General features: G+C 43.7%; 1 protein-coding gene across 4 annotated transcripts in view; it reads left to right on the top strand.

The window, feature by feature from the left end:
• Positions 1-26,753, top strand: part of NEDD4 (NEDD4 E3 ubiquitin protein ligase) — a 2,078,892-nt gene that overhangs the window by 795,140 nt on the left and 1,256,999 nt on the right. For all 4 annotated transcript variants that reach the window (XM_078684873.1, XM_078684874.1, XM_078684872.1 and 1 more), the window contains one exon: positions 10,907-11,067. In XM_078684873.1, the coding sequence (XP_078540999.1) occupies positions 10,907-11,067 (161 nt within the window). The remainder of the gene's footprint in view (positions 1-10,906; positions 11,068-26,753) is intronic.

The following is a 26,753-nucleotide window of genomic DNA, read 5'->3' as shown; positions in this document are numbered from 1 at the left end:
CTACGCTCCATTTATTTTGCCCTCCATGTTATTTTATTGTTTCCCATTGAGACCTAGCTATTTGGCAATAGCCTGGTGGAGCTACCTGATAGCTATAGAGGAGATGGGTTTTTGGGACTTCCCCCTCGACCATCACCTACCCAGCCAGTCTTTGGGCAGATTTTCCTTCGTCTTTCTGCCTTTCTCCCTCCGTCCTGTTTTTCTGCGAACCTCTTCCCTCGACACTTGAGACGGAACTACTTTGTCTGACGCCCGATGGAGCTACCTGGTTTAGCTATAGAGGAGATGGACCGTGGATTCCCTCCTTGGTCATCACCTACCCAGTCGATCTTTAGACAGACTTCCTCTCGTCTCTACGGTTTTCTCTTCCCTTATTCTCACGTTCTCACCTATCCCCCCCACTTCTTTTCTCTCTCCTCCCTCTCCTCCCCTAATGTATTGCTGATGGTTTAATGTAATGTGTAATTGTTGATCTTTTTCTGTTATACTGTTAAACCACATTGTTGCACTTCCTTTCGTCCCTCCTGTCGTCTCCTACCGCATCCTCCCTCTATTTGTGTCTCTCCTTCTCCCCTCTCTCAATGTATTGAGACTGAACTTTTTTGTCTGATGCCCGATGGAGCTACCTGGTTTAGCTATAGGTGAGATGGGCCGTGGATTCCCTTCTTGGTGTTCACCTACCTAGTCGGTCTTTAGACAGACTTCTTTTCGTCTCTCCGTATTGTCTCTTCCCTTATCCTCCCTCTCTCACCTCCCCTGCCCCCTCCACTACTTTTCTCTCTCCTCTCTCTCCTCTCCTAATTGTATTGCCTAATTTTGGGGATTTATTGTGTTATTGTTAAACTTTTTCTGTTACATTGTTGTTTCTCATGTAAAGCGCTCTGATACCTCCGGGTCTAGCCAGTGCTATATAAAACTCTTTAAATAAAATAAATAAATAAATAAATTATTAAAATCAATCTTCTGGAGCCCTGGGGGAACCGTCTTGCACTGAAAGCATTCCTTCCTTCTGTCAAGGGAAGAGTAGTGCAGGTGTTCACGGACAACACCTCCACCATGTGGTATTGCAACAAACAGGGCAGGGTGGGGTCGTGGACCCTATGTCAAGAGGCCCTTCGTCTTTGGACATGGCTGGAACATCAGGGCATGTCCCTGGTGGTTCAACACCTGGCAGGTTCACTGAACGCCAGGGCGGACATACTCAGCCATTGGTGCATGGTTGATCACGAATGGCGTCTTCACTCTGAGATGGTGCAAGATCTCTTTCAGCGGTGGGGAGAGCCTTGGTTAGATCTGTTCGCCACCGAAGAGAACACGCAATGTCAGCAATTCAGCGTGTTGGAAATTCCAAGACGGCACTCACTCGGCAACGCTTATTGTCGCGAGTGGAGTTGCAGTCTTCTATACTCCTTTCCACCTATACCACTTCTGCCCAAAGTGCTGAAGAAAATCAAGCGCGACCGGGCCCTAGTCATTCTTATGGCTCAGAAGTGGGCGCGAAGAGTGTAGTATCTCGAGCTCTTGTACATGCCCATCAATCCTCCGATCAGACTGCCTCTTCAGGAGGATCATCTGTCGCAGCAGCAGGGGACGGTCCTCCACCCAAACCTGTCCAGCCTCCACCTCGTTGCGTGGAGATTGACCGGCGACAGTTGACAATGTTTGACATAATGTCATCTTGGCAGCCAGGCATCCTTCCACTAAAACGGTATACGCCTGTAGGTGGAACAAGTTTGTGGCATGGTGCACAGCAAAGGCTGTGGATCCCCTTTATGCCCTGTTTTAGAGGTTCTCCTCTTCCTTCTTTCTTTGGCCCAGCAGGGCTCTGCTCTTGGCACCCTTAAAGGCTATATTTTGGCCCTTTTGGCCTTTCTTAACCTTCCTGATAAGCCTTCTTTTTTCGAGCCACTAAATAATTGTCCTCTCAGACTTTTGACCTTGAAAACTGCTTTTCTGGTTGCCATCACCTCTGCTCACAAGGTGAGTTAGCTTCAGGTTCATACTTCTAAACCTCCTTTCCTTGCTGTTCATCCAAAGTTGTCCTTCAAACTTGACCTTCTTTTCTTCCCAAAGTGGTTACCTCTTTCCACATAGGAGAGATCATCACTTTGCCCTCATTCTTCCCTCCCCTGCATCCTTCTATGGAAGAAGAGAGGCTCCAACATCTGGATCCATAATGTGCACTTCCACTTTATCTGGATTGCACAAGACAATTCCGGGTGGATGAACAACTCTTTGTTGGCTATGTGGGTGCCAAGAAAGAGTAGGCCGTGCACAAACGAACCATCTCTCGATGCATTCAAATGTGCAATTCAATGGCAAAAGGAGCCACTGGTAGGACTGCGTGCCCATTCCACCAGGGCGACGGCAGCCAGTACTGCCTTGGGACGCGGGGTCCTCCTCAATGACATCTGCCAGTCAGCCCTGTGGGCATCACTGCACACGTTCACTAGACATTATTGACTGGGTACTCAAGTCCGGAGAGACAGCTTCTTTGGCCGTTCGGTTCTCCAGGACTTCCTGGTGTGAACTTGGTTCGCAGACCCACCACCGGGGTTGGTATTGCTGGGGTATCTATTGTAAGATACAGAATCCATAACTAATATTCTCTTTCAGATGAACAAGTTACCTACCTTCGGTAACAATATATCTGTAAGAGACATATATTATTATGGATTCCTTACCGCCCAAGCCATCCTTCCCTTTCTGCGAACTGACTTCTAGAGTAAGGGACTACCATTCAGGGCCCTAGTTTTATGCACCAGTGGTCAGTGCCTTGAATGGCTTTGCGCTTCGGGCGTGGAATGTAGTGTAAAGAACTGACGTCAGCGCGCAGGGGCGGCGTCTTAAGTAGATACCACAATGTCATCCCGGCGATCACGATGACAGACGCAGAGTTGAGTTGACTGACGCCACCTACCGACACACAAGGGAACTGCTATGAGAAAAAGTCTCCGGATCCAGTCTGATGCCTGGAGGTAATTCTAAGGTAAGGAATCCATACCTAATATATGTTTCTTACAGATATATCGTTACCGAAGGTAGGTAACTTGTTCTTTGGGAAGATTGACCAGCCAATCATCTTTTCCATGAAAGCACGGTGACCGACAATGGCTCTCATCCTCATTTCCTTAGTTTTAATAGGCCAATAGGAGGGGTGATGATTGAGTTAACCATTTGGTTTAAATATTTAAAAATAGTGCATTCAGTGAATTGCTGTCTCATTTTTTGGATTTTATTGATCAATCAGAGGCATTCAACCAAGAAAAGGAAAGCATCAAGAGCACAGAAAAGAATAGAGCACATAGAGAAGACTATTTGCTATTCCATTTTTAAAGACTACTGTCTATGTTCTTCTAATGCTCTGTCGGGTGATGAGCTTCAGAAATGGTACGCAAGTTACAATCTTTCACTTAAGCAAAGTCTAACTGTGTACCCTTTCTTTGCTAATCCAAAAGGTGTTTTCAGATTGCCACCTTACAAGATAATTTACCCCTTCACCTTTATTAGCTAGTTTCTCTAGATCCATATTTTATCCCAATATTCCACACAGGGAAGGTAAAAAACCCTCCAGACATTGAGTTATTGATGATCAACTGTGTTAGAAGCCATAGGCACTTTGACTTTCTGATCCCCTAGCACTGAAGTGTAACCATTTGAAATGAAAAAATTCCTACTTGTAATAATGCCATCATTGTAGCAGAAGTATTAGTCCAGAATTGAAACCCTGCCCAGTAGCAACCAGGTACTGACATTTTCTGTCCCCACAAAATGGCTCATAAACACGTTTTCACAGTTTAGTGAGACTAACATTATTTGTTGTATTTAATTCATTTTTTCGGTACCTTAATTCAGTAACAAATCTTGAGTAACAATACAATCCCCTACATGTTGTGAGGGTCATGGCAGAGACACAAACTGAGCCACACATCTTTGTAGAAAAAGAGAGATAAAATGTAAATACATATCTGTCCAAATGACAAGAATATGGCGAGATTGAACTTGAATCCTGAAGCTACCCCATACACTATAATTTTAGCGAACGCACCACACCCCACCACTCAGGTAATTGAATCTTGGGAGACACTGAGAAGGCTCTCTGCTGGCTCGGGACAAAAACCGGGCTTACGGAGGCCTTGTTTGGCCTATTTAAGATGGTAAGAAGAGTAGGGTGGGTAGGGAGAAGAGAAAAAACACTACCTGGTGACTGCATTGTTCTCACTTTTAGGTCACCGAGACCAGTACGTGAGATCTTGTGCAGACTTGGTAGTGACCATGTTTCACAAGACAGAATTAGTGTTCTTTCCCTAGGATACTTTTATCCTCCCAGGCCCCATCGATATCAGCTCTCATTACCTAGGCCTACAATACCTACCATCCGCCAACAATTTAGTCTCCCTTAACATAATAGATTCAAAACACTTTCTAGCTCGGAGGGCATAGATTGACTTATTCCTACTATAATACAAGCAGATAACAGATGGCCTGCTACAAATAAATCCCCTAGCATGGCACTGGCATCCATGGTCCCAAACGGTGCATCATCCTCTGGTTGCCCCAGCTCTTGTAACTCCATAAGGTTCAATGGGCTCCCAGTTGGACAACCTAGTCTCACCCCAGAAATATATTCCTTGTGAGAACTATTTAGGGTCCTTAGCGGTCATGTCCTGGAGTATTGCTGGCTATAACCAAAAAAGGCTCAACATAGAATGGCTGTCCTTGTTGACAACTAAATACCTAGTGTGTCTCCAAGAAACTTGGGAAGTTGACCCAATATATGTGAATGGATATCGTTCTTTTATGCTCCTGCAATTGCCTCTCCTGCAGGTCGGGCAAAGGGTGGGTTACTGACTATGCTCTTTAACGATTTCCCTTTTAAGGTGAAGAGATTTCTTAATACGTCGCCCTTTTACCACGTCATTTTGATAGAATATTCTGTGGATTCTCTCTGGCTTCTTGTTATTTTTTATTATAGTAATTTTGGAATTAATCAAGCAGAAGTCCTGATCCCATTAGAAAGAGATATTAATGTTGTGAAAGCAAAATGTCATAAACCATGTAACATAATTTGGCTTGGGGACTTTAATGCCCATCCCTGTGACAAGAGTACAGACACTCACGTTGATCAGGCGGAATGAGTGACACACTTTGAAGGCTTATTTGGAGCTGGTGAGACTTTACCCACCCAGTCCTGTCCCGAAATCTTAGGAGCAGTAGGGGGCGCTCTTAGTTTTAGACTAGAGGAAGTAAAGTGCGCTCTAAGTCAGTGTAAACGGGCAAAAGCACCAGGACCAATTGATCTGTTTCTGGAGAACCAAGGTTTATGGGCCCGCTCCTAACAAATGTTTTTAATACAATTGCCCAAACATGTGCCCCTCCGTCATGGAAAACAACAGTAATCGTCCCCATTTATAAGAAGGGAGATAGGTCAACTCCGAAGAACTCTAGACCTATCTCACTGATAGATTCGACTGCTAAGTTAATGGGTCGCCTTCTTTTAAATAGGTTGGAGGAATGGGGCTTGGATAAGAATATTATAACCCCCTGTCAGTTTGGTTTTAAAAAAGGTAGAGGCACTGTCGATCAGTGCCTGAATCAGAGCCTAATTATAGCGAAATATACTGAAGCAAAAAAAGGCCACCTCTATCTTGCCTTCATGGATCTGTCTGCAGCCTTTGACTGCGTGGCACAGTCTAGTCTGTGGCAGATCATGGGGGCATGATATATATAGGTGCTTATGCTTGTGTTCAATATGGAAGGAATGGTGAATGCACTAGACATTTTAAAATCATGAGGTGTTAGGCAGTGGTGCGTTTTAGTCCCTTTCCTATTCGCACTTTACACTAATAATGTAGAAGCTGCTCTGAGGGAGTCCACCCCAGATGTTCCTTATATAAAGTCCAAACCGATATCGATATTACTTTATGCGGATCACGCAGTGCTTATAAGACGTACTAGTAATGCACTACTTGAATTAAGTTTACAAAAAAAAAGCCTAAAACCTTTGGATGTTATAAAAACAGTGTATGCAGCAAAGACGGTGTCTGCTGCCACTTATGGAGTGGCCATCTGGGGAGTCAGAGAATGTACAAATCTCCAATCAATTGAAGCAATTTTTTTTTTAAAGAAATGACAGCCCCCTACATTTCTGATAAAATCTCTTTGGTGCCAATATTATTACTGTGGCACTCAATATGGCGAAAGGAGACCCTTACACTGACAAGAGATATTATAAGTGATGTCCTGAAACTAGATGGGGTAAGTAACATAACCTTGTTACGATATGTTGAATCTACTTTAAAAGCTAACGGGAAACATCACCTTTTTTTAGATCCTATATGCTGCTGTTCTATTTCTAAGAACGATCTGAAAGTCCAGCTATTATCTAATATGCAGATTGGAAGGGAGGTCTTTAACGCCAAGTTGTCAACAGTTAAAATATATCTAACTGTACCAAGTATCTCACAAATGGAAAAAAAATCAAAGTACCTAACTTTTGTAACTAATCTAAAGCATAGGTACATCCTGGTGAGATTCCGTCTAAACTATATTCCTCTAATGTTGGGTATTCCTGGTAATGTTTATGTTGCTGTCGATCTCCCACTCTGTACTTGTGATAATCAGTCAGTACAGAATGATATGCATTTTGTGCTTTTTTGTAAACATTACCATAATGAGAGGAAAAGGTTTATCATCCCCATTTTGCGAAGAATGAACTTTAGACAATGTCGTGTGGCCTTTTATAATTTGCAGCTATTGTCTGACCCCTTTATTTATTTCTCTGTGGCATCCTTTCTTTTAACTGCTCTAAAAAAGAGACGTTCAATCTGTGGATCCAATTAATTGTAATATGAACTTAATCGAGTATGAATTTTTATTATAAATTTTGAAATTGTATAGCTATTGTATCTTACAAATTATCGTACCATAAGGATGTGGAATGTTTTTATCTTTTATCCTTTTATATATGTAGTATACTTAAATTGCACCGTCCTGTGGTTTGTGGCGTTGGGTTCTGCCTCGCCAGAGACAGGGTGAGGCTGGGTGGTGGGGGGACATTTGCTGCTTATTCATGGTTTTTCAGATATTGGTACACAGGTCAATGATACATGGCGTTGGGTTAGACGGAACGGCCACGTGCTAGTTGTAACACTCATTACATGGCACAGTTAGGCTGGCAGTCCGGTCCTTCCGGGTTGTCTCTGATGTTCTGGAATGTCAGAGGGTTGAATAATACTCGTAAGAGAAGGCCGGTTCTCAACTATATCTCTTGGCATAACATCGACATAGAATGCCTGCAGGAGACGCACTTGGCCAAGTCCGACGCACCACCTATGGCTGCGGGCTGGGGGTCCCAAAGGTATTTTTCCAATTACAGCAATTATGCGAGAGGTGTGGCCATATTTATTCATAAAAGGATTCCTTTCGCTCTGAGCAGGGTTATAGCTGATGGGGAGGACTGCTTTTTGATAGTTACTGGCTCGCTGATGGGTCACAATGTGGCTCTGGTGGGCCTATATGGTCCCAATCCAGACTTGCCGTAATTCTTCCTTGCATTGCAGGTGCACCTCCTGGCTCTAGATCCCTGCCTATTAATAATGGGGGGTACCTCCTCTCCCAACACTAAGCGCCGCTCACGCCTCGCCATGCAAGACATTTGTAGGCAATTCTCCCTGGTTGACGTTGAACGCACGCATCACATCCTTCACTTCTTACATGCATTATTCTGGGTTTCACAACACCTGGACTAGAATAGACTACTGGTTGGTCTCACTGGGAGTCGCTGGTTGGTTCAGTGGGTTAGATACGTAGCCACGGTTGTTTTAAGACCATTCTCCCGTTGTACTTAGACTTAACATCCAGAGACCTGGGGGATATGAGAGACAGTGGCGCTTTCCTGGGAAGGCACTTCAGGACCCGGTGTATCTTGAGGAGGTGAGGGAGGCCTTTGAGTACTACTTTGAGATCAACACAGGGGAGGTGGATACTTGGGCGGTACTCTGTAAGGGTTTTAAAGCTTATATCAGGTGGGGTTTGTATAGCTAAGAATGCAGGGGTCCTGAGAGATCTGTGAGCCACCCTAAGCCGCATTGAGAAAGAAATTGCAGCCCTAGATTTGGAATTGCTAGAACGTGCGACAGAGGCCGGCGAGGCTCGTCGGTTAGTTTTGTTGGTGGAGTTTCGGGAGGCTGCAGAGCCGGAACTTTTATACCTTAGTAAACAGCATGTTGCCAGGAGGTATGGTGAGGGCGAACGGCCCGGTAAGATTGTGGCACACACGCTCCGACCTCCGCACAGTAAAGCCAATATTACTGAAATCAGAGGCCCGGATGACCAGTTGCTACACTCCACTCCGGGAATATGCGACACTTTCCTGTCTCACTTTAAATCCTTGTACACCTCTAAAATTTCTGGAGACCTCCATGAGCAAGGAGAGTATCTAGCGGAAATTGCTCTGGTTTACCTTGAAAGACATATGCAGGATTTCCTTGCCATTCCCATATCCCAGGAAAGTGTGGTGGAGGTGATTGATGCGCTTAAGGGTTCCTCGGCTCCCGGCCTTGATGGGTTCTCCGCGGATTTTTTCAAAGCATATAAGGATATCTTGGTTCCGCGGTTGATAGAGGTGTATGCGGAGGCGCTTGAGGTTAGAATCCTTCCGCCCACTTTTAGAGAGGCTGTCATTATCCTTCTCCCCAAGCCTGGAAAGTACCCTTCGTTCTGTGGCTTCTACCGGCCCCTGTCCCTGCTAAATCTTGATTATAAAATATTGGCCAAAGTGATTGCTATCAGGTTGTCTTTATTGATGGAATATATTATTTCACCAGCTCAATCCGGCTTCGTCCACCATAGGTCCACCTCGCTCAATTTGCGGACTTTGTTCACAGTACTCCATAGGATAGACCCCAATACACCGGCCGCTGCAGTGCTTCTGGGCGCCGAGAAGGCCTTTGACTCCCTTGAATGACCCCTTTTTTCTTTCACTGATGCGCCGTATGAGAATGCAGGAGTGTTTTGTCTCTACCGCCGCCCTTCTGTACCCGGAACCCACTGCTAGACTACGCCTCAATGGTACAATGTCTCAGTCTTTTTGCCTGTCCCGCGGTACGCGTCAAGGCTGTCCCTTGTCCCCATTACTTTTCATTTTAGCAATGGACCCTTTGGTGTGGCATTTCTAAGAGGAATATTTGCACCGCGGTCTGCAGTTTCGAACGGGCCCGCTGTTGGTGTCCTTGTATGCCGATGATACTGTTTTATACGTGCGGCACCCCAGCTTAACCTCAAACCCATTATCAGGGAAATTCTTCGATTCGGCAGGTTCTCCGGGCTTAATATTAACTGGCACAAGTCTGTTATTTTTCCGTTAACCACCAGCACGGCTGCATGGGAATGCAAATTTCTATTGCAGTGGTGCCATGACGCGGTCAAATATCTCGGGGTTTACGTACATTTGGATGTGGCTACCATCATCAGGTTAAACTATGGCCGTGCGATTAGCTCCCTGGAATCACAAGTTGAGAGGTGGCTGCGTCTTCTCTTGTCGATGGCGGGTAGAGTGGCCATTGTCAAAATGGTAGCCCTCCCAAGATTTTTATATCTTTTTAACAACATTCCCTTCCCTCTTACTCAGTCCTTCCTTTTGCAGCTGCGGCAACTTCTTTTGCAATTGGTATTGGGGGGGGGGGGGGGGGGGGGGGCAAGAGACCACGGGTGAACTGACAGGCTCTGACTCTCCCGTATGAGTGGGGTGGGTTTGGGGTGCCGGATATGTATTTATACTAATTGACGGCGCAGTGCTGCTACTCCTATGCATGGTACCGCCCGGATCCCTTATTTGAAGCCCGAGGCGGATCTGGAACTTCCGCAGACACTGTCCACAGTTTTACCTAAGGGGATCCCGAGGGATCTGCGGGACATTCAGGCGGTATCCACCACTAGTTGGGCATAGGAGAAGCTGCGTCGACTATTGGGATTGGACCTATTATATTCCCCGGCATTTCCGCTCCCAAATCCCCCATTACTCCCCATCACGGGTGAAACATTAGTGCAACACACATAGGCGAAATTTCAAACTCATACGATAGGTGACCTCTTCCCCAAAAACCATGTATTCTCGGTGTCAAAAGGGATGCGATTCCAAGATTGCTCCTTTATGGATGTCTTTGTGTTGCGACGTATGCATTCCATATATCACGAAAAAGCGCAGTGAATCTGGCACGCAGGTTGAAAACGGCATTGTTCCGGAAGGGGTATGCTAGGAGAGATATTACATATGGCTTTTTTTATGACATGGTTTTAATTATGTTTTCTATGCATGTATGTCAATGCAGTTCGGCTTGGGGGTTTTGGGGTGGGAAATGGTACAGCAGCGGGGACAACCTGAGGTGTGGAGGCTGGACTGTGACAGATGGTGTGACTTCATTGCAGGATATTGGGTGCTCTGGTTCGACCTGCGTCCCTGTTCATTTTTACTGTTACCATGGGTTCTGACATGTAACATATGCTACATCATAATTGTATGAGAAAACGCCTTAACAGTGTACCGCTGTGATCATTGCTTTCTGCCATGTATGTATAAAACTGAAAAATAAAGATATATATGTAGTATACTTTTATGCCTTCATCATGTCGACGAAATGAAGTTTTTCTGACTGACAAGAATAAGGGTAATCAGTAGAGGGGAAGGCAATGATAAATGCAGAAAGGTTTCAAAGAGAGATAACACCAATTTTTCTCGTAGTGAAACGTTTTAGGTCTATTAGGTAATGTAAAATTAGTCTGCAAATTGCAATATACAGTGGTGGCGTATTGTTACCAAATAGTGTTATGTTATCATAGTGCTATTTAATGTCTGCCTAATAAAATCGCTACAAAAATAATAGTAAGTACCTATTTCTTTTTTTAGCCTGGCTGGATCATTTTGGACCAACCTGAAGCTGCTGAACAACCTTCAATGGACATTTCTGTACTACCCCCAGGCTGGGAAGAAAGACAAGATATCCTTGGTCGAACCTACTATGTCAACCATCTGTATAGAACAACGCAGTGGCAAAGACCAACAGCTCAGTATGTTAAGCAGACAGCTCTTAAACACTTCAAAGCAGAAGTGAAAAATGGGCATTTGAAAATTTGACTGTATGAAAATAGGACCATTGAACAATAACAGCTAAGTTAATAGTGCCAATAGAGTACCTCAGTAGAGTCTCTGAGTAATAACATTTGGTTTTGATCCCTAGTTCAATAATGGAAATCAGATTTAACAAGGTGTTCATGTACTTTGTATGTGATGCTTCTAAAATTTAAAAATCTCCTTGTTAGTAACCCTTATTAGTTTCTATCTATAAGAAAAATTGTCTAATTTTCTTTTAACATTTCATTATATTATTCATTAAATCAATAGTCTGGAATGTCCTGTTTGTGATGGATACTTATACTTGCAATTTCCTCAACCTTTTAATCCCCCAGGTGCCCGGCTGAGTCCAGAACATTTCTTACACTAGTTCCTGGGCTCAGGCAGATGGTGCCATCGTCCTCCTTTGTGTTATCATTCCACCCCAGGCCTGACAACACTGAGATGCACATAGGCGCAACTGGCATCAGTTTCTTTTTGGATACACAATCTTTGAGGCTGACACGGAGCGCCACGCCTACAGATTTTACTATTTTCTGGCTTTTTACAAAATTTAGAATAAATATTTTCCATCATTTTTGCAGGGATGTGACCTTTGAATACCATATGTTTTAAACTGTGTTGTGCATGTTCTGAACAGACGGCGATCTCAGACCCACATGAGACCAAGTACAATTTCAAGTTCAGTTAAAAATGCTCCCTAATGCACTCGAAGGTGATCTGAGAACAACTCGACTTGGCTGAGTAAATCAGGCTTCATCTTTTCTAGGTCACCTTTGTCAGGTATGTCAAAGTACAAGTGGAAGAATAAGCACAAGAAACCCAATTGTCTTCTATACACTCCCACTGTTGAAGCCACATAATCTAAGTTTGCATACCTGAATCTTCAGAACTGATGCCTAATCCAGAAACGATGCACCCTCAGTTCTGCGGGCCATTACTGACTGTGTAGCAGGTTCCGGCATTTACATTTTCAACTTGGCCCAAGATTTCGACCCTTATCAATGAGGGTTTGCCCCATGTCACATTACAGAATCACTTAAACCTTGTGCTAAATATGGAAGCTATTTTAGGCTTTGATTCTGACAACCTTCTTATTCCTTGTGCAGTCCATCAGGTTGGAGATGTTGAGGCAGACAATTTCCTCCCCCAACGTAACACTGATGCAGGACTTTATGTAGATTTACAGAGTTCTGTATAGTGACCTTGACACTTTGGCAGATTCAGCACTTGATTGTACCTGTTTTTTTTCGGTTTTCATTAGGAGTACTTCACAAGTGTTGTAGCTACCTCTTCCAACTCAGGGGCGTTATGCTAATTTACTTAGACATTTTTCATCTTGGGGCTTCCTCATCTAAGCCTGTCTTATCTTTCGATGAGGTTTTGGTTGATCCTAGTTTTGCAGCCGGACTGTGGCTCTTAACCCCATTTCTCTTGATGCAATACCCTGAGAGACTTGCATTGCAAGCCTCTTCTTGCAAAGATGAACTAAAACCCTTCCATTCTACTCCTCTAGCTAAGTAAATTGGGGCACTTTGGTGTGATTGGCAAGAAAGACTTCTAGCAGCTTGGTGCTGCGTTACTTGATTACTTATTTATGACAGATACTTCTCAGCACAGATTCTTCACTTTGTGAGTCTTCTTGGGTGCCACGCCAGACAGGATCCAGAAACTCTTGCAATAGCTCCTTTTCATTGAAAGATGCTGCCATCTTCCTCTATTGTAATTCCCTTTCATCTCCGGACTTGATGACATGAAGCCACAAAATGATATCACCATTGTGGGCTAATGTCAGTTCCTACTTTCCATTCCCAAAGGTGTGCTGTCCTACTGATTTTGGTTTTCACTGAATGATCAACTTCTTCACAGATTGACACTGTGTAGTGGATGTTGTCCCCAAAAACAACAGATTTAAACTTATGCTGTGCATGTTCGAAGTATGATGGACCCACACAACATCTGATTATTGTAATTTCATTTATATAGTGCTTACTACCCCTGACGAGGCGTCAAAGTGCTTTTTCGACGAGTAGCATGCTACTTTGGAACCGAAAAAGGATCAGTAGTGAATTAGTATAGAAAGATATGAAATTAAGTTGAGCGGAGGAGGTGTGAGTTTATTTGGATTAAAAAAGGATAGTGGAGCGATAGAAGAGGGAAGGGTTTGCATTTATGTAGCACTTGCTACTCCTGATGGTGTCAAAGCGCTTTTCAGCTGCTAGCGCGCTACTCCAGAATAGGATTAGTGGGGAATTAGTATCGGGAAATATGAAATTAATTTGAGCGGTGGACATGTTAGTCTGTTAGATGGATTGAAAAGGATAGGAAATGGATAAATAAGGGAAGGGTCTAGAAAGTGTTTTTTTTTGTGGAGCTCATAGCAGTAGGAGGAGGTTTGGGATGAGTAATTGAATAGTGCTGCTGGAGAGAGTCAGAGAGAAAGGTTTAGAAAGGCTTGTTTGTGAGATCTGAATAGTATGGCGATTTGCGACCATCAAATGTTACTTTAACACATTTCGAGCATCAGTGACAGGAAGGGCTAGATCTTCATCGTGGACTACAAGAAGCAAGTTAGGTCTTGGTTGAACTACATGTTGTCCGGTAGGTCAGTAGACAAGGTTGAGAAAGAAGTAAATGAAGCATGACTGAAGCTCTTCGACGTCAAGGTGTTTGCAATCAAAGGAGAAATTACTCAGTCAGCAGTAATTGCACCCGACTCCCAACTCTGTTTGCGACTGCACCAGATTCCCATTTTGGTGTCCGAAGCCCATCCAATATCAATCTTGGAGCTTATGCTCACCCAGTCCACAGGCCATTGTCGACTCAAAATCCAGTTGCGTTTTTCAAGGAGGACATACAGGAGCTAAGTATAGTCTCCTCTGAACCTGTGTATGCACAGCTTACGATCCTTGTTGGTGCTGAGACCTCCTTTGGCTCCAGTGTCCGATGCGGAATTATCCTCAGCCATAGCCTGCCCAATGTCAGGGTACACAAATATTACCAAAGCAAATGCTGGAGTTGATGAGGCCTGTCCTCTAGTTTCTCTTTCTCTCTGCAACAGTGCTTCCGGAAGATAGATGACATTTTTGGATGGGTCTTGTGTGCTTTTAAAGGCCATTACCTTGTTGAGCACATTGAGTATGACAGTGAGGAGGCACATAACTTGTTTCCAGCTTATTACACACATGCTGGCTTATATTGAGATTTGCAAAATGCCGATGACTTGGAAACCTCTCTGGAGTCTGTCCTTGATAGCCTTTAATGCCTGCTGTGGTTTTAAGTGCTTTAGTGGTTGTGATTCGGAAGCCTGCGCAAGTCCTGAAATCATGGTCCACATTTCAGAGACTAAGGCTAACATGCTCAGGGAAATTTTTTAACCTCGTCCACCACCCTTTTAGCCCTAGTTGCCTTTCAATACTGCTTTCTTTGACTTAGCCCTGGCTCCTTGAGCTAAATTATTTTCAGCTCCAGTTGTGAGTCTCCACATTGCCAAGTGTCACGTGCCAATGTCAGGTGATCCCAACATTTTGACGCAACATTCAAATTTGGAGGGCTTTGTATAATAGTTCTTCCGTAACAAAGTAACTTTAAATCTTGTCTGCACTTTGTCTCCTGGGATTTTATACTTGTGCCATTTTGGACCATGCATACAAGGTGTTGCCAGCCTTGCCGTAAGGCATGTGCAACACCTACTTTGATAAGGCATTGATGGCCTGGATGCTGCATAGTTATGTCTTACTTTCTGGACTGGTCACTATGGATTCCGTGGCTCATGCCAAAGGCACCAGCTTCATCCTTAGATGAGATGTCTGAATGAGTTCTACTGAATTCCCCAAGATATCTAGGCTTCCCGCATGGGCATGCCATTTGATGGCACAGGCTGTTTGGCAAGAAGGCTCATATGGCCTTGAAGAAATCCAAAGGCAGTATAGCTGTGGCTAGCTCACTGGGTTTATTTCCCTGTTTTCCAGTTCCATCAACACTACAGGGAATTCAGAAGGTATTCAAGGTATTTGGCATATTGTCAGCGACTACTGTGCCAGCTAATGCAGCTTCCCATGGGCATTTTGGCTCATTCCTTCAAAACAAAAGCTGCAATTACTGTTTAAGCTTAGGGTGTCCCGGTCTTGGACATCTGGCTGATACCCTCATGGACATCTGTCAGTACTTTTAACAGGTAATACTGTGTCAATTCACAAGTCTGTAGAGCAAATCGTTTTCCATGTGTGGTCCTGCAGGATATCCTGCCATAAAGTCCACTTCGAGACCCACTTCCTTTCCGGGGGATTGCTTTGTTGTCAGTTTACATGGTGAAGAATCTGCGGTTAGAACGAGCCATAAGACGAATAGGTAACTTATCTTTGGTAACCTTCACTCTGGTGCCTACTCTAACCACAGATTCTTCACTACCCTCTTACTTCCCTTTTCTTCGGGGTGGCCATACAGGTCTTTCATTGCGAGTAAATGATCCATTCTTGTGGGAGGAATGTCTAAGATTAAACTGACATCAGTGTGCAGGGGTGGTGCCCTTATAGGGCTCCATGTTGTGATGTCCTGAGATGAAAGAGGTAGATGGTGCCACTTGTTGGCATGCAGGGCCTGTTGCGAGACTTAGTAGATTCAATCTGAAGCCTGGCGTGATTTACTGAGGTTGGATAGGGGTATCCACCAGAAAGAGAGTTATGAAAGGTAAGTAACGTATTCTTCTGATTGTTACCTCTGCTTGCAGATTTGTTTCTTGGATCACTGTTGCTGCACTCTTTGGGATGTGGTGTAAAATCTTGCTGGCATTAATAAAGGACCTATGTGCTTTATTTGCACAGATGTTCCGGTGTGGAGATAAACAGATCTTAGGTTCTGGCCTGGGCTCTATAGACTTGGTTGTCCTGCTGATGGATCAGTATCCTCATCCACAGGCTTGTCTTGATTCAATCTTCCACATTTCCTGGAGATGTTCAGGCTTCCTTGATGGTCATGAACTTCACTGGGCGTCGACTCTTTGGTGTGAAAGCCATCTCTGGTTTAGAGAGATTTCAGAAAAAGCCAGGAAACTGCTCTCTTCCTGGGTATGGTCTCCACAGTACAGCAGTTCCACTACCAGTATCCAAAGATCTTAGTCTATTACAGCGGCTTCACCTTCTGCCTTTGTCACCCTTCCCATCCAGTAGCCCATAAAAGAATGTTTATGGTTTTAGAGAAGTAGACTGCGCTAAAGGAAAAGGAGACATAACAACAATAGAATTCCTTTAGGCACAAGAAATACAAATTGAATGAAGTGTGGACTGTGCAAAAAGATCTTAAAGCTTACTAAATTAAAATAATATAATACTTATTAACTCTGATCATATACAATTCATTATAGATAAAAGACAACTTTCACGATCAGCTCTGAAGACTCCATAAAATTACATCAGGTTAAAAACTGTGAATTGATAAATATGTTCTCAAAACTTTCTGTCACAAATCATCTGATCTTGAATCTATAGACATTGTTTAGATCTCAAAAATCAAGTGTGGCTAGTAAAGTGCACATTATGTTCAATGCATTTCTGTGAATATAAATTATAAAGGTCACTTTCTTCAGGACAAATTGAAATTGTATATTTATAACTCCTGCGGTTTGTAGGCTTCACAGTTGTGCCTAAAAACAAAACAAAAAAGACACATTGAGTAAAACACATACCCACGCAAAAATAAATTAATATTACTTACATTATTTTGCACAGAAAGGACCACAACAGATACCAACAATGCTCAGCAAATACCACAGAAAAATCTGGAATACAACAGAACAGGGGGGAAAAAACGACATAAAAAGCCCCAGAGTGCAAAAACATCCTTGTGCCTGGCTGCCAAAAAGCTTGCCCCCACTGCATCTTTATAAAAAGGGGTTCAAAGCCAATATTAACATACTCCCAATGTTTTATAGAAGGCACTACTTGGCGCATAATGAGTCCTTTACATTCTACTCAAGCTTTATCCACCCTACTATATATGCATTCTACAATTTTCTGCCTAGAAAATATAGGTGTTACAGCTTACACAAGACCTTCGGGGCCTCACAGGCCTACTCGGGCATTGGTAGATAACCACACAGCCGACCATCCAGCAATCACTAGTGAGAAGAAGTCGCTCTCGTACAATTAAAATGCACTCCTGGAAGAATACATATTCCATCAGTTGTGATGCAAACTTAAGGTAAAGTGTGATACCTCATGTATCTCTATCACCTCTCACGCTCACGCCTACCTGCAGCCCACATTGCAGGCATCAGTGTCGGCCGGCCTATGATCCGGTGAAAGCCCACGCCATCTGCCTTGTTCCTGCAACAAAGGTTGTGCACAGTGTTAAAATATATTAAAAAATGACTCCCGCGTGTTACCTCCACATCCTCAGTATAAACGGAAACATCTTATAGAACTCTGATTCGCCATACTAAAAATCAAATAAGGTCTTAAAATGCCCCAACATGATTTTTATATCAATTAAGATGGAGAGTTCCTAAAAATGAGTATATGATAATTTGTGAGCACCCAAAAATCTCCCCTAATAACCATGCCCAGACTTGAAGGGAATTTTTAAAGGCAGAGGAGAACAGCAGCAGCAACAGTCTCTAGCCTCCTTGCCAAGCAAAGCATAACAATTGCTGTGTTCACTCTTGTTTGAACATATTCGACCAATTGGGGGGCCGTTTTCTTCAGTGCTGACACTAGCGATTGATCACTTTAGACTAGTGAGTCTTCAACTGTAGGCTACTTATGTCCTCCCCTTTCTAGATGCTGCTCCCCATTTCCCCCGGTTTTTAGCAGAGTATGCTCAATTCCACTGCAAGCATATTTTGATGTTGCTCATCACTGGGCTCTTGACTTGGTGCCGCAGGGGCACAGCATGTGCTCTTGCTACTTCCTGGTCCCCAAGAAGAACAGGGGCAATATTGTGAACAGGGACTAACTGCCCTAAAACTATAGACCAAACCCAAGTAGACAAACAAAAGGTGATGGAAAGAGTGCTTGTTTTTAAATCACTGGCAATCACTCTGGTTATCATTCCAAGCCATTGTTTTCACTCTGTGTCACTCCAGATAGAGTCCTGCTTTATGCAAGTCATTATGGGAGATTTGAACCAATTTTACTTGCCTGCTTCCCAGGACAAGAATGAAGGATTTTCAAGATTATTACAAAGGATTTTTTTTCTGTACAAATGATTTGGGTAGGCAATAATGTAAGCTATCTGTCCACTCTTAGATACTGTCATGGAGTTTTCACTAAATGTAGATGTTGGCTGTGCCTTTTTGGGCTGCAGCCTGCAGACAAACAGACGTTTGGCCTCAGGTTTTTTTCACATTGTTGGTGTGTTTACTGATTACCAATCTAAGGTAATGAAAACCAAAGTAAGCATCTTGAAGACTGTCAGTCTTGTGAGAAAAAAATACCGTCACCAAACCACAGTATTTATCCTTAGCATGATGTTACCCACCAATATGTTCACTCAACAACCTTGCTACCAACGAAGTTAGAGGCATCACGTAATTGGGAGAGGAGAAACTTGGTAGTCCCTAGAAATGAGAAACAATGACTCCATTTGTGTTGACCCTCTGCTGAGTACTCTGGTAGGTTCAAATATGTCACACAATTTTCTGAACAGCAGAGCATAATGAAAGATGAATGGGAACCAACCTGATATTACGCCATAGTATATATGGGGCAAGATTTTGATGTGACATTCAAGACTCTACAACTGGACTATGTGGTTCGTGCAGTGGACCTTCAGTAAATAGGTGAGCATTACAAAGAGGTCCCCCAATAAAGTACATACTAAGTTATCCCTACAACTTCCTACTAAGAAAGGTATAAAAGGTGAATGAATGAATGAAGTAATTTTATAGAGCATGCATTACCCAAGGGTGTCTAAGCGCTAGGCGGATCAAGAGCCGAGGAAGGAAAAAGCAGCAAGCTGAATTAAGTCTGGGTGACACTGTTATTTGAAGGGGGGAAATAGCCAGGTCTGTAACTGCTTTCTGAATAATGGGATGTGACCGGAGAGCAAGAGAAAGGGAGTTCTATAGCTTTCCCCCCTGGTAGGCAAGCGTTCTACCGCCCCAATTTACTCGTCTGGTTCTGGGGACAAGGACCATGTACTCCGTGGTAGATCTGAGGATTCTACCGGGCGCGTACCAGGTGAATCGGTTTTAAAATTAGGACGGACCGGTACAATGGAGAGCCTTATGCATTAGGCACAGAGCCTTGAATGAGATTCTCTTCTCCACCAGCAGCCAGTGAAGGCTGTGCAATAGATGAGATACTGGTTTGAACTTTGGAATATTCAAAAGGGTTCTTGTTAACAAAATTGCAGTCTCTATAGAATGCGTTATCTGTTATTTCCAGGTGCCTAGATTAAGGGCATTGTAGTAGTCCATTTTGGAGCCTATGAGGGCCAGCATTACAGTCTTCTGTAAGTCCGTCGGGATCAACGGGAGGATTGTTTTGAGAACCCGTAGCAAAAAAAAGCCCCCAGAGGTCACCGCATTGATTTGAGCAGAGAAACATAGTTTGGTGTTGAATATGACTCCCGATTTTTTTGCCTTCTGCACTGGCTAGGGAAGATTACCCAGCTCCTGGGGCCAACAGGATGCATTCCAAAAGGAGGTCTCTTTCCCAAAGAGCAACACCTGAGTTTTTTCCGAATTTAACTTGAGGCAGTTATTTTGCATCCAACTTGCGACTGCAGCCATACATCTGCAGAAATGGTTTGCATCATTCTCAGACTGAGACAAGACTAATACTATCTGTGTGTCATCCGCGCAGGTCAGTACGGTCTGGCCGAAACTCAGAATGAGCTTCACCAAAGTTGTGACATGCATGTTGAAAAGAGTGAGACTGAGCGCCAATCCCTGAAGCAACCCGCAGGGGAGGGAGAAGGGGCTGGACATTGCATCTCCTATCTCGACCCACTGTTTTCTGTTTTCAAGAAATTAGCTCAGCAGACTTAGTGCAGTGCTCCTAAAGCTTAAGGAGTGCAGACGTTTAATAAGAAGTTCATGGTGGACAGTAGCAAAGGCAGTAGAAGGATCTAGTAGGGATAATGCTGCTCTGCCCCCCCTGACCACCCTGACTCTAATTTCCTCTGATGCGGCCACCAGTGCCGACTCCGTGCAGTGGTTTGCTCTGAACCCATCAAAAAGATCAAGTGTTGGCCACTTCAAAATCTAAAGGTAGCAGAATATTCTGCCTGTTAGAATGCACATTTTTTTTAAATGTTTGATGGTGGGAGTGTCCCCCTCAGCAGGAAACATTTTTTTATAATAATACATACTTACACAATTTTACTCCGATTACACTTTCTCGTAGGATTTTCATGTGAGTTCAGGGAATCATTCAAAATGTGCACTTGAGGAATGATTTGGACACAGGGATCGCATAAGTAAATCTTTTGGAGGACAGCCTATCATCCGTCAATCAAAGATGCATTTCCCCTAGTGGCAGACCGATATTAAAAGTTCTGAGTTAGATAGCTTACTGTTATTTTTTGTTCCTCTTGCACAGCTTCTCCTTAGATCTCGTCAGGAGTACCTTGACAATAATTGGTCTTAAATACTAGGCACCTAGGAAGACACTGCCCTGATGATACTACAAAGAGAAAAACTACCATTAAAGACCTCTGTAACAAATGTATACATGTTGGCATGGGTGCTGACTTCAATCATTAGGGAGACTCTGCTCATCCAGCAGAAAGTGCAGATTTCATGTTATGTAGACCCCTAGGAGAGTGACTCTCAGACGGGTGCAGTCTTGGTCCCACATCAATCCTTCAAGTATTATGCTGAACACTCCTTACCTTAGTCATGAAGAACTTGAAACTGGAGCAGAGTGAGGTGGTTTGGGTCCCACTTTTATACATTTTCTAGTAAAGGAATATGGATCCACGGTCTCCGACTTTAGAACGTGTTTGTGGTTGTTCTCTTCCAAGTGTCCTTTCCATTTTTCTTACCAGACATAGCCTTTGTGCAAAAGAATGCTTCTCCCATCAGGTAGCACTGAGGCTATCTCCATATTGAAGTAAACGCAACATGGGCACAGTTAAGTGTGAGGTTTCTGCACCTGTCTTTTAAGTTTCTTAAGCTGTATTCAGGAATAGACAAAAGGAGTCACCTGACTCAGAACTTGTCTTCCCATTTGAGCAACAGAAACTGCATTCCTCCTCCCCCCCCTACCATCCACCAAATGGTAGTGCTCAGAAAAAACTAATGAGCAGACCCTTGCTTACAAAGTTGTCATGGAATTTCTAAAGGTAGCTCTGTCTTCATCTGTCTCATTACATTTTCAGGATATCCACCCTCTAGCCACTGGAATGTCGACAATACACCTACAATATCTGTGAAAGCTGTCATCTTCCGTTGTGTGCCATGCTAAACCAAGGGCATCCAAAATGGATCCCACTGACTTCAGGTCTCAAACGCACAGTTTCCTACTACTACACATGTACCACACAGACATTATACTCACTTGACATATACACAGGATATCCGCACAAGGTTCTGGGTTTAACAAGCAGAATTTTACACCAGAGGACCAGTAGGCCACTCTCTCATTAACTCATATAAAAAGGTCTGGTCATACCATCAATCTCAAAACATGGTATACTGCCACCACCATTTTGTTTCACTCTCGAGACAGACAGTACTCCTCTGTCCACTTTGAGGATACACTTGGTGTGCCCATTCAGGTCACAGTAGATGTCCCAGACCTAGTTTAATTAGGGAAGGTCTTGACTTCTGTGCACACGCCTGTGTTAGTATAATACCTGGCCAAAATATAAGTCCGTAAACTAGATACACATGCACATGCAGAGACACATGCAGTGGGACTCTGTAACACACTTTATTACGAGCAGGGTAGATTCCGGTTGCAACAAAGCCACATTTAAAGGTTACAGTTAACATCCTTCTCATACTTTCTTCTTCATTATACATTTGATTATAAATTGTAGGTTCTGAAGAAAGCCTACCTCCCAATGGCACTGCTGTCGTCATTCATTCACATTTGAATGCTATCCTTTCTAAACCGATTTGACCCTACAACCAGTGTTGTCATTCTCAGCCTATCTTGGAAAGCTGTTATTCCTATGGCCATTACATTGCCCATACAGGTAAGTGAATTAAAGTATATCTGCCCTGTTTTGCCATTAAATGTATTGTATATCTAATAGAGACTTCTAGCTACAGATTCCTTATCTTAGAATTTCCCTAGGCGTCAGACTGGATCCCGAAGATTTTTCCTGAGCCATACCCCTACCTGCTGTTAGGTGACATTGATCAGCTCCGAGTCTGTCATCAGCATCTGTATCGTATGTGACATAGACAAGGGGGCAGCAATATTTGAGACCTGGCTCATCAGTTGAATCTGGACTGGCTCCGCGCCTCCCTGATTTTCCAGGAGCCGGAGCTAACTTAGAGGTTTATGAGGTCATGCACCTCATATTTGGACGGCCCGACCCTTCTAGTGCGTGGGGTTAGTGGGGGACCCATCTGGATTTGCGACTGAGGCTCCGGGCAAATTGTGACCTTTGCTGCATCCCTCTTATCCTCAATAGCATGGGAGAGGATGGCCTGTGCCTCCTCTCCGACCTGTCCTGTACTTCTTGCCTAAAATTCACAAAAACGATCAGGTACCGCCAGGCAGACCAATCGTTTCTGGCTGCGATTCGGTTCTAGAACCAGTCTCAAAGTATATTGATTTCTTCTTGAAACCCTTTTTATTAGAGGTCAAGTCGTACCTCAGGGACACCACGGATTTTATCACGAAAACAGAAGGGTCGTCATTCAATGAAGAAACGCAGGTGATGGTAACACTAGATGTAGCTTCGCTCTACACCCAGATTCCCCAGGACGAGGCTCTACAGGTATTGGAACTATACCTTGAGAAACGAGAAAGACCACACAGGGTACCTACCACATTTATTCTAGCACTGGCAGAAATAACTTTGTGCAGTAACTATTTCAAATTTGAGAATGAGTTTTTTATTCAAATAAAAGGGACTGCCATGGGATGCCCTTATGCGCCGGAGATGGCGGTGCTTTCTATGGCACAATATGAAGAAAGATTCATATACAACAATAACCCATTTGCAGGCAACATAAACCAATGGCTGAGATATATTGACGACGTCTGGCTCCTGTGGGAGGGGAGCCAGACGGAGCTTGATCACTTCTATGACTGGTTAAACTCCAGACATAATGACATAAAATTCTCGATGGCATCCAGCAAAAGTAAAATGACCTTTCTTGACGTCACAGTAGGCGTAAGCGCTAAAACGCTCACAACCACCATATACAAAAAGGAAACGGACCGAAATACCATCCTCCACTATAGAAGTTCCCACCCACAGTGCTTGAAAGAGAATCTTCCCTATGGACAACTTTTGCGAATAAGGCGAAACTGCACAGATGTAGCAGACTCTGAATCTCATGCGAAAGTTTTTTGCGCGGAAATGGGCAAAAGAGGATACCCTAGGAAACTTTTGAAACATTCTATGAAGCAGGCTAGATTTACCCCCAGAGAAAATCTTCTCCAGATTAACCGCTTCCGTGCGGCGCGTTAGCCGCGCCCTGTGCTGGACATTCCAGAACAGGGCGCGGTCGTGACGGAACCGTTCCGTCATCAGCACAGCTCAGCCGTAACTGATGACGGAACGGTTCCGTCACCAGCATCGAAGGGGTTAAAGAAAAGACTGAGCTTGACAAATTGGTTTGTGTCACGACCTTCGGGTCACACACCAACCAATTTAAACGCATTATTTTGAAAAACTGGCATTTGTTGGAAACACTTGAGTACCCTCTTTCTAAGCCCATCTTCGCGATGCGCAAAAATCCAAGTATAGGGCAACAAATTGTAAGAGCAGACAGCTACATCCCGAAGCAAAAAGGTGATTTGGTAGCACAGTGGAACTTAAAACCCATTTGTGGGCACCACAAATGTGGTAACTGCGTTTCATGTACAACTACTCTAGAAGGAAATGTTGGGGTCAAATGGAAGCATGAGATGTTTACGAACTGCAAAACTAAGAATGTCGTCTATGCCGTGGTATGTCCATGCAACAGAGTATATATTGGCAAGACTTGCCAATCTATTAATGTCAGAATCACACAACATCGGTCCAGAATAAAGAAAAAGGTCCTGTCTGCACCGATGGTTGAACACTTTTTGAGCAAAAACCATAGTGAAAATGACTTCAAGTGGACTGTTCTAACATGGATTGATCCTAAACACCAATCTCCATGCATTGAGAGTGCGCTACTGCGCAAAGAAGCATACCTCATTATGAAATTTGATAGTGTTAACAAAGGTCTGAATTCTATGAGCGAGGTAAATAGACTCTAGTAGTCGAGCTCGCCGTAGAGCCACGATGTTCAGAATTGGACTCGTGTCCTTGGTTAGAACTACGAACCCCAGAATGCAATATATAAAATTACACTGCCTGATTGGCTGTGACGATGTCACGTGACAACCCTTGGGTTTGGTATGCAACCGCGCATGCACGAATTCTTTCTACCAAACAATTCTGCGAGTGGAACACAACCGTTTATGCGAGAAATCGGAAAATCATAAGGTGAGAGCCTTGGACGGCACCCGCCGTACACTTTTGACTAAAAACGCACGACGTGCGAGGCAGTAATTACTGTTTGTCAATTACAGGTCTCAAGACCACGGTACAATTCACGAACAGCGGTATTGATTACTGCCCCTCCCTGATTTCCTGATGAAGTAAGTTTACTTTCTGTCTGCTTCTCAGGGCAACTACAACAACACTTGCATATATGAGTAACACAGACTCACGGCCATTTGTTTTTCTGCATTTTTCCAGAAACGCATTTTAAATAAAACAGCACTTGAAGTCCATTTGAAAAACACGACGGTCAAGCAACAAGTCGCTGACTTAAAACCATAAAGGTACATAACTTTTTGTGTATAACTGGTGGCAGGGATCAGCCCACGTAATTAATATTGGGATCCTAACACCCGCCTTACTCTATTGCAGCGTGACACCCACGACGTAGACGGCATTTTAAAGGCAAGCGTATCCTTGGTATTAATAAGGTATGCCGCATCGCTTGATGCTTTATGTTTGGAGCTAAATAATTATGAATGGATTGAGGAATTATTTTCTAAAAATGTTTCCTCGTTTTTTGTTATAAACAGTTTCCTATGGATTCGACTCATCCTGCCCTGATGAGAGTCCTGCGATTCGTATAGCAGGATTCGAAACGCGTCGGCATCCATGCTCTGATTCATTTTGGATTAAATGTGATGATGTTCAGAGCGAAGGGGTATCTTCCATGTTAAAAAGTTCTTTTTTGCCCCTCAGGAATCAATAGTTATTGGTCATTGATTTGTCCATTGTACATTCACTTTGTGTGTATATTTGTTTCTTGGTAACTGTACTAATTCGAATTTTTTGTTCACATTTTGAATATATTCAGTATGCTTTTGTGTATTTCACTGTAATGTCTATTACTGTTTGAATTTTTAAACTGTATGACAACACGTTCAGTTGATATTGTTCTTTCTCTGATCAACTACAAAATATGATTGACAATTAAATAAAATGACATAAAGAATATGTCAGGATAACTAATTGATTCTTGGCTTATCCTTACGATACATTAATTGTTTGAAATAAGAATAGAGGCATAGGTAAAATTCCCCCTTGTTTGCAGATACAAAGGCCCAACCTACCCTCTTTCCCACAGGGCCCAACCCCCCCTCTTTCTAAAATACTCTCCGACCTGTGGCAGCATCTGCGCAACTGTGTTCCACAGAGTGTCGGAGTAGGGGCCCAAAAGGAATGCGATGTTCACAGACTGCAATGCTAGGCTGGCAGAACAAAACATTTTCTTTCCCATAGAGTTCTGTCCTTTGGATTCCCTATCCAGAGAGGTGGAATGCACCCTGGGAAGTTGAGGCTTGGATCATCAAGCTTTCCGGGGTAGGGTGTTGGGTGAGGAAGTTTTGATCCCCGGCCCACAGAGTGAGTTAGCTGCAAGCCTCATCAGCTATGCCACCTTACTTCTCTGTCTATCCTGACTAACTAGTGCTACTTAATCAATCGCCGTTCCTACCTTTCTCCGTCATCCACATCCCTCTAAAGATGAGGAGTGACTCCACTGTCTGGACCCAAAAATAGGGTTGTCATTCTACCTTGACAGCACACAAAGTTTCAGGTGGACGACCAACACTTCGTGGGGTGTGTTGGTGCAAAGAAAGGTCGGGCAATGCAGAAACGCACCATCTCTAGATGATTCGTGCTCTGCATCAAAATCTCGGGCTGGACTGTTCCCATGAGGCACAGGGTCAGACTGATTTGCATATAGCCATGACTGAACTGGGGTGGCTGAGTGAACTGAAGAATGGTGATGGATTAAACCCAGATCAGTTGACTGGGGGTGAGTGTTTGATTTGTTCAAACTCTCCGTCCATCATCCCCTTTTGTATCGCTTTGTTCGCCCTAAGTGTGGCAGGGTATGCTCAGATGTGAGTCCCTTGTTCACTTGGCCACTGGATTCAAGATAGCCTGGCTTATGAGGATTATGAATCCGAAACCGGTCCCAGGATGCTTGTTTCCGGTC

The sequence above is a fragment of the Lissotriton helveticus genome, chromosome 3_2 (assembly GCF_964261635.1).
Source record: "Lissotriton helveticus chromosome 3_2, aLisHel1.1, whole genome shotgun sequence".
NCBI classification, from domain to species: domain Eukaryota; kingdom Metazoa; phylum Chordata; class Amphibia; order Caudata; family Salamandridae; genus Lissotriton; species Lissotriton helveticus.
This window is presented reverse-complemented; position numbering and strand designations above follow the sequence as displayed.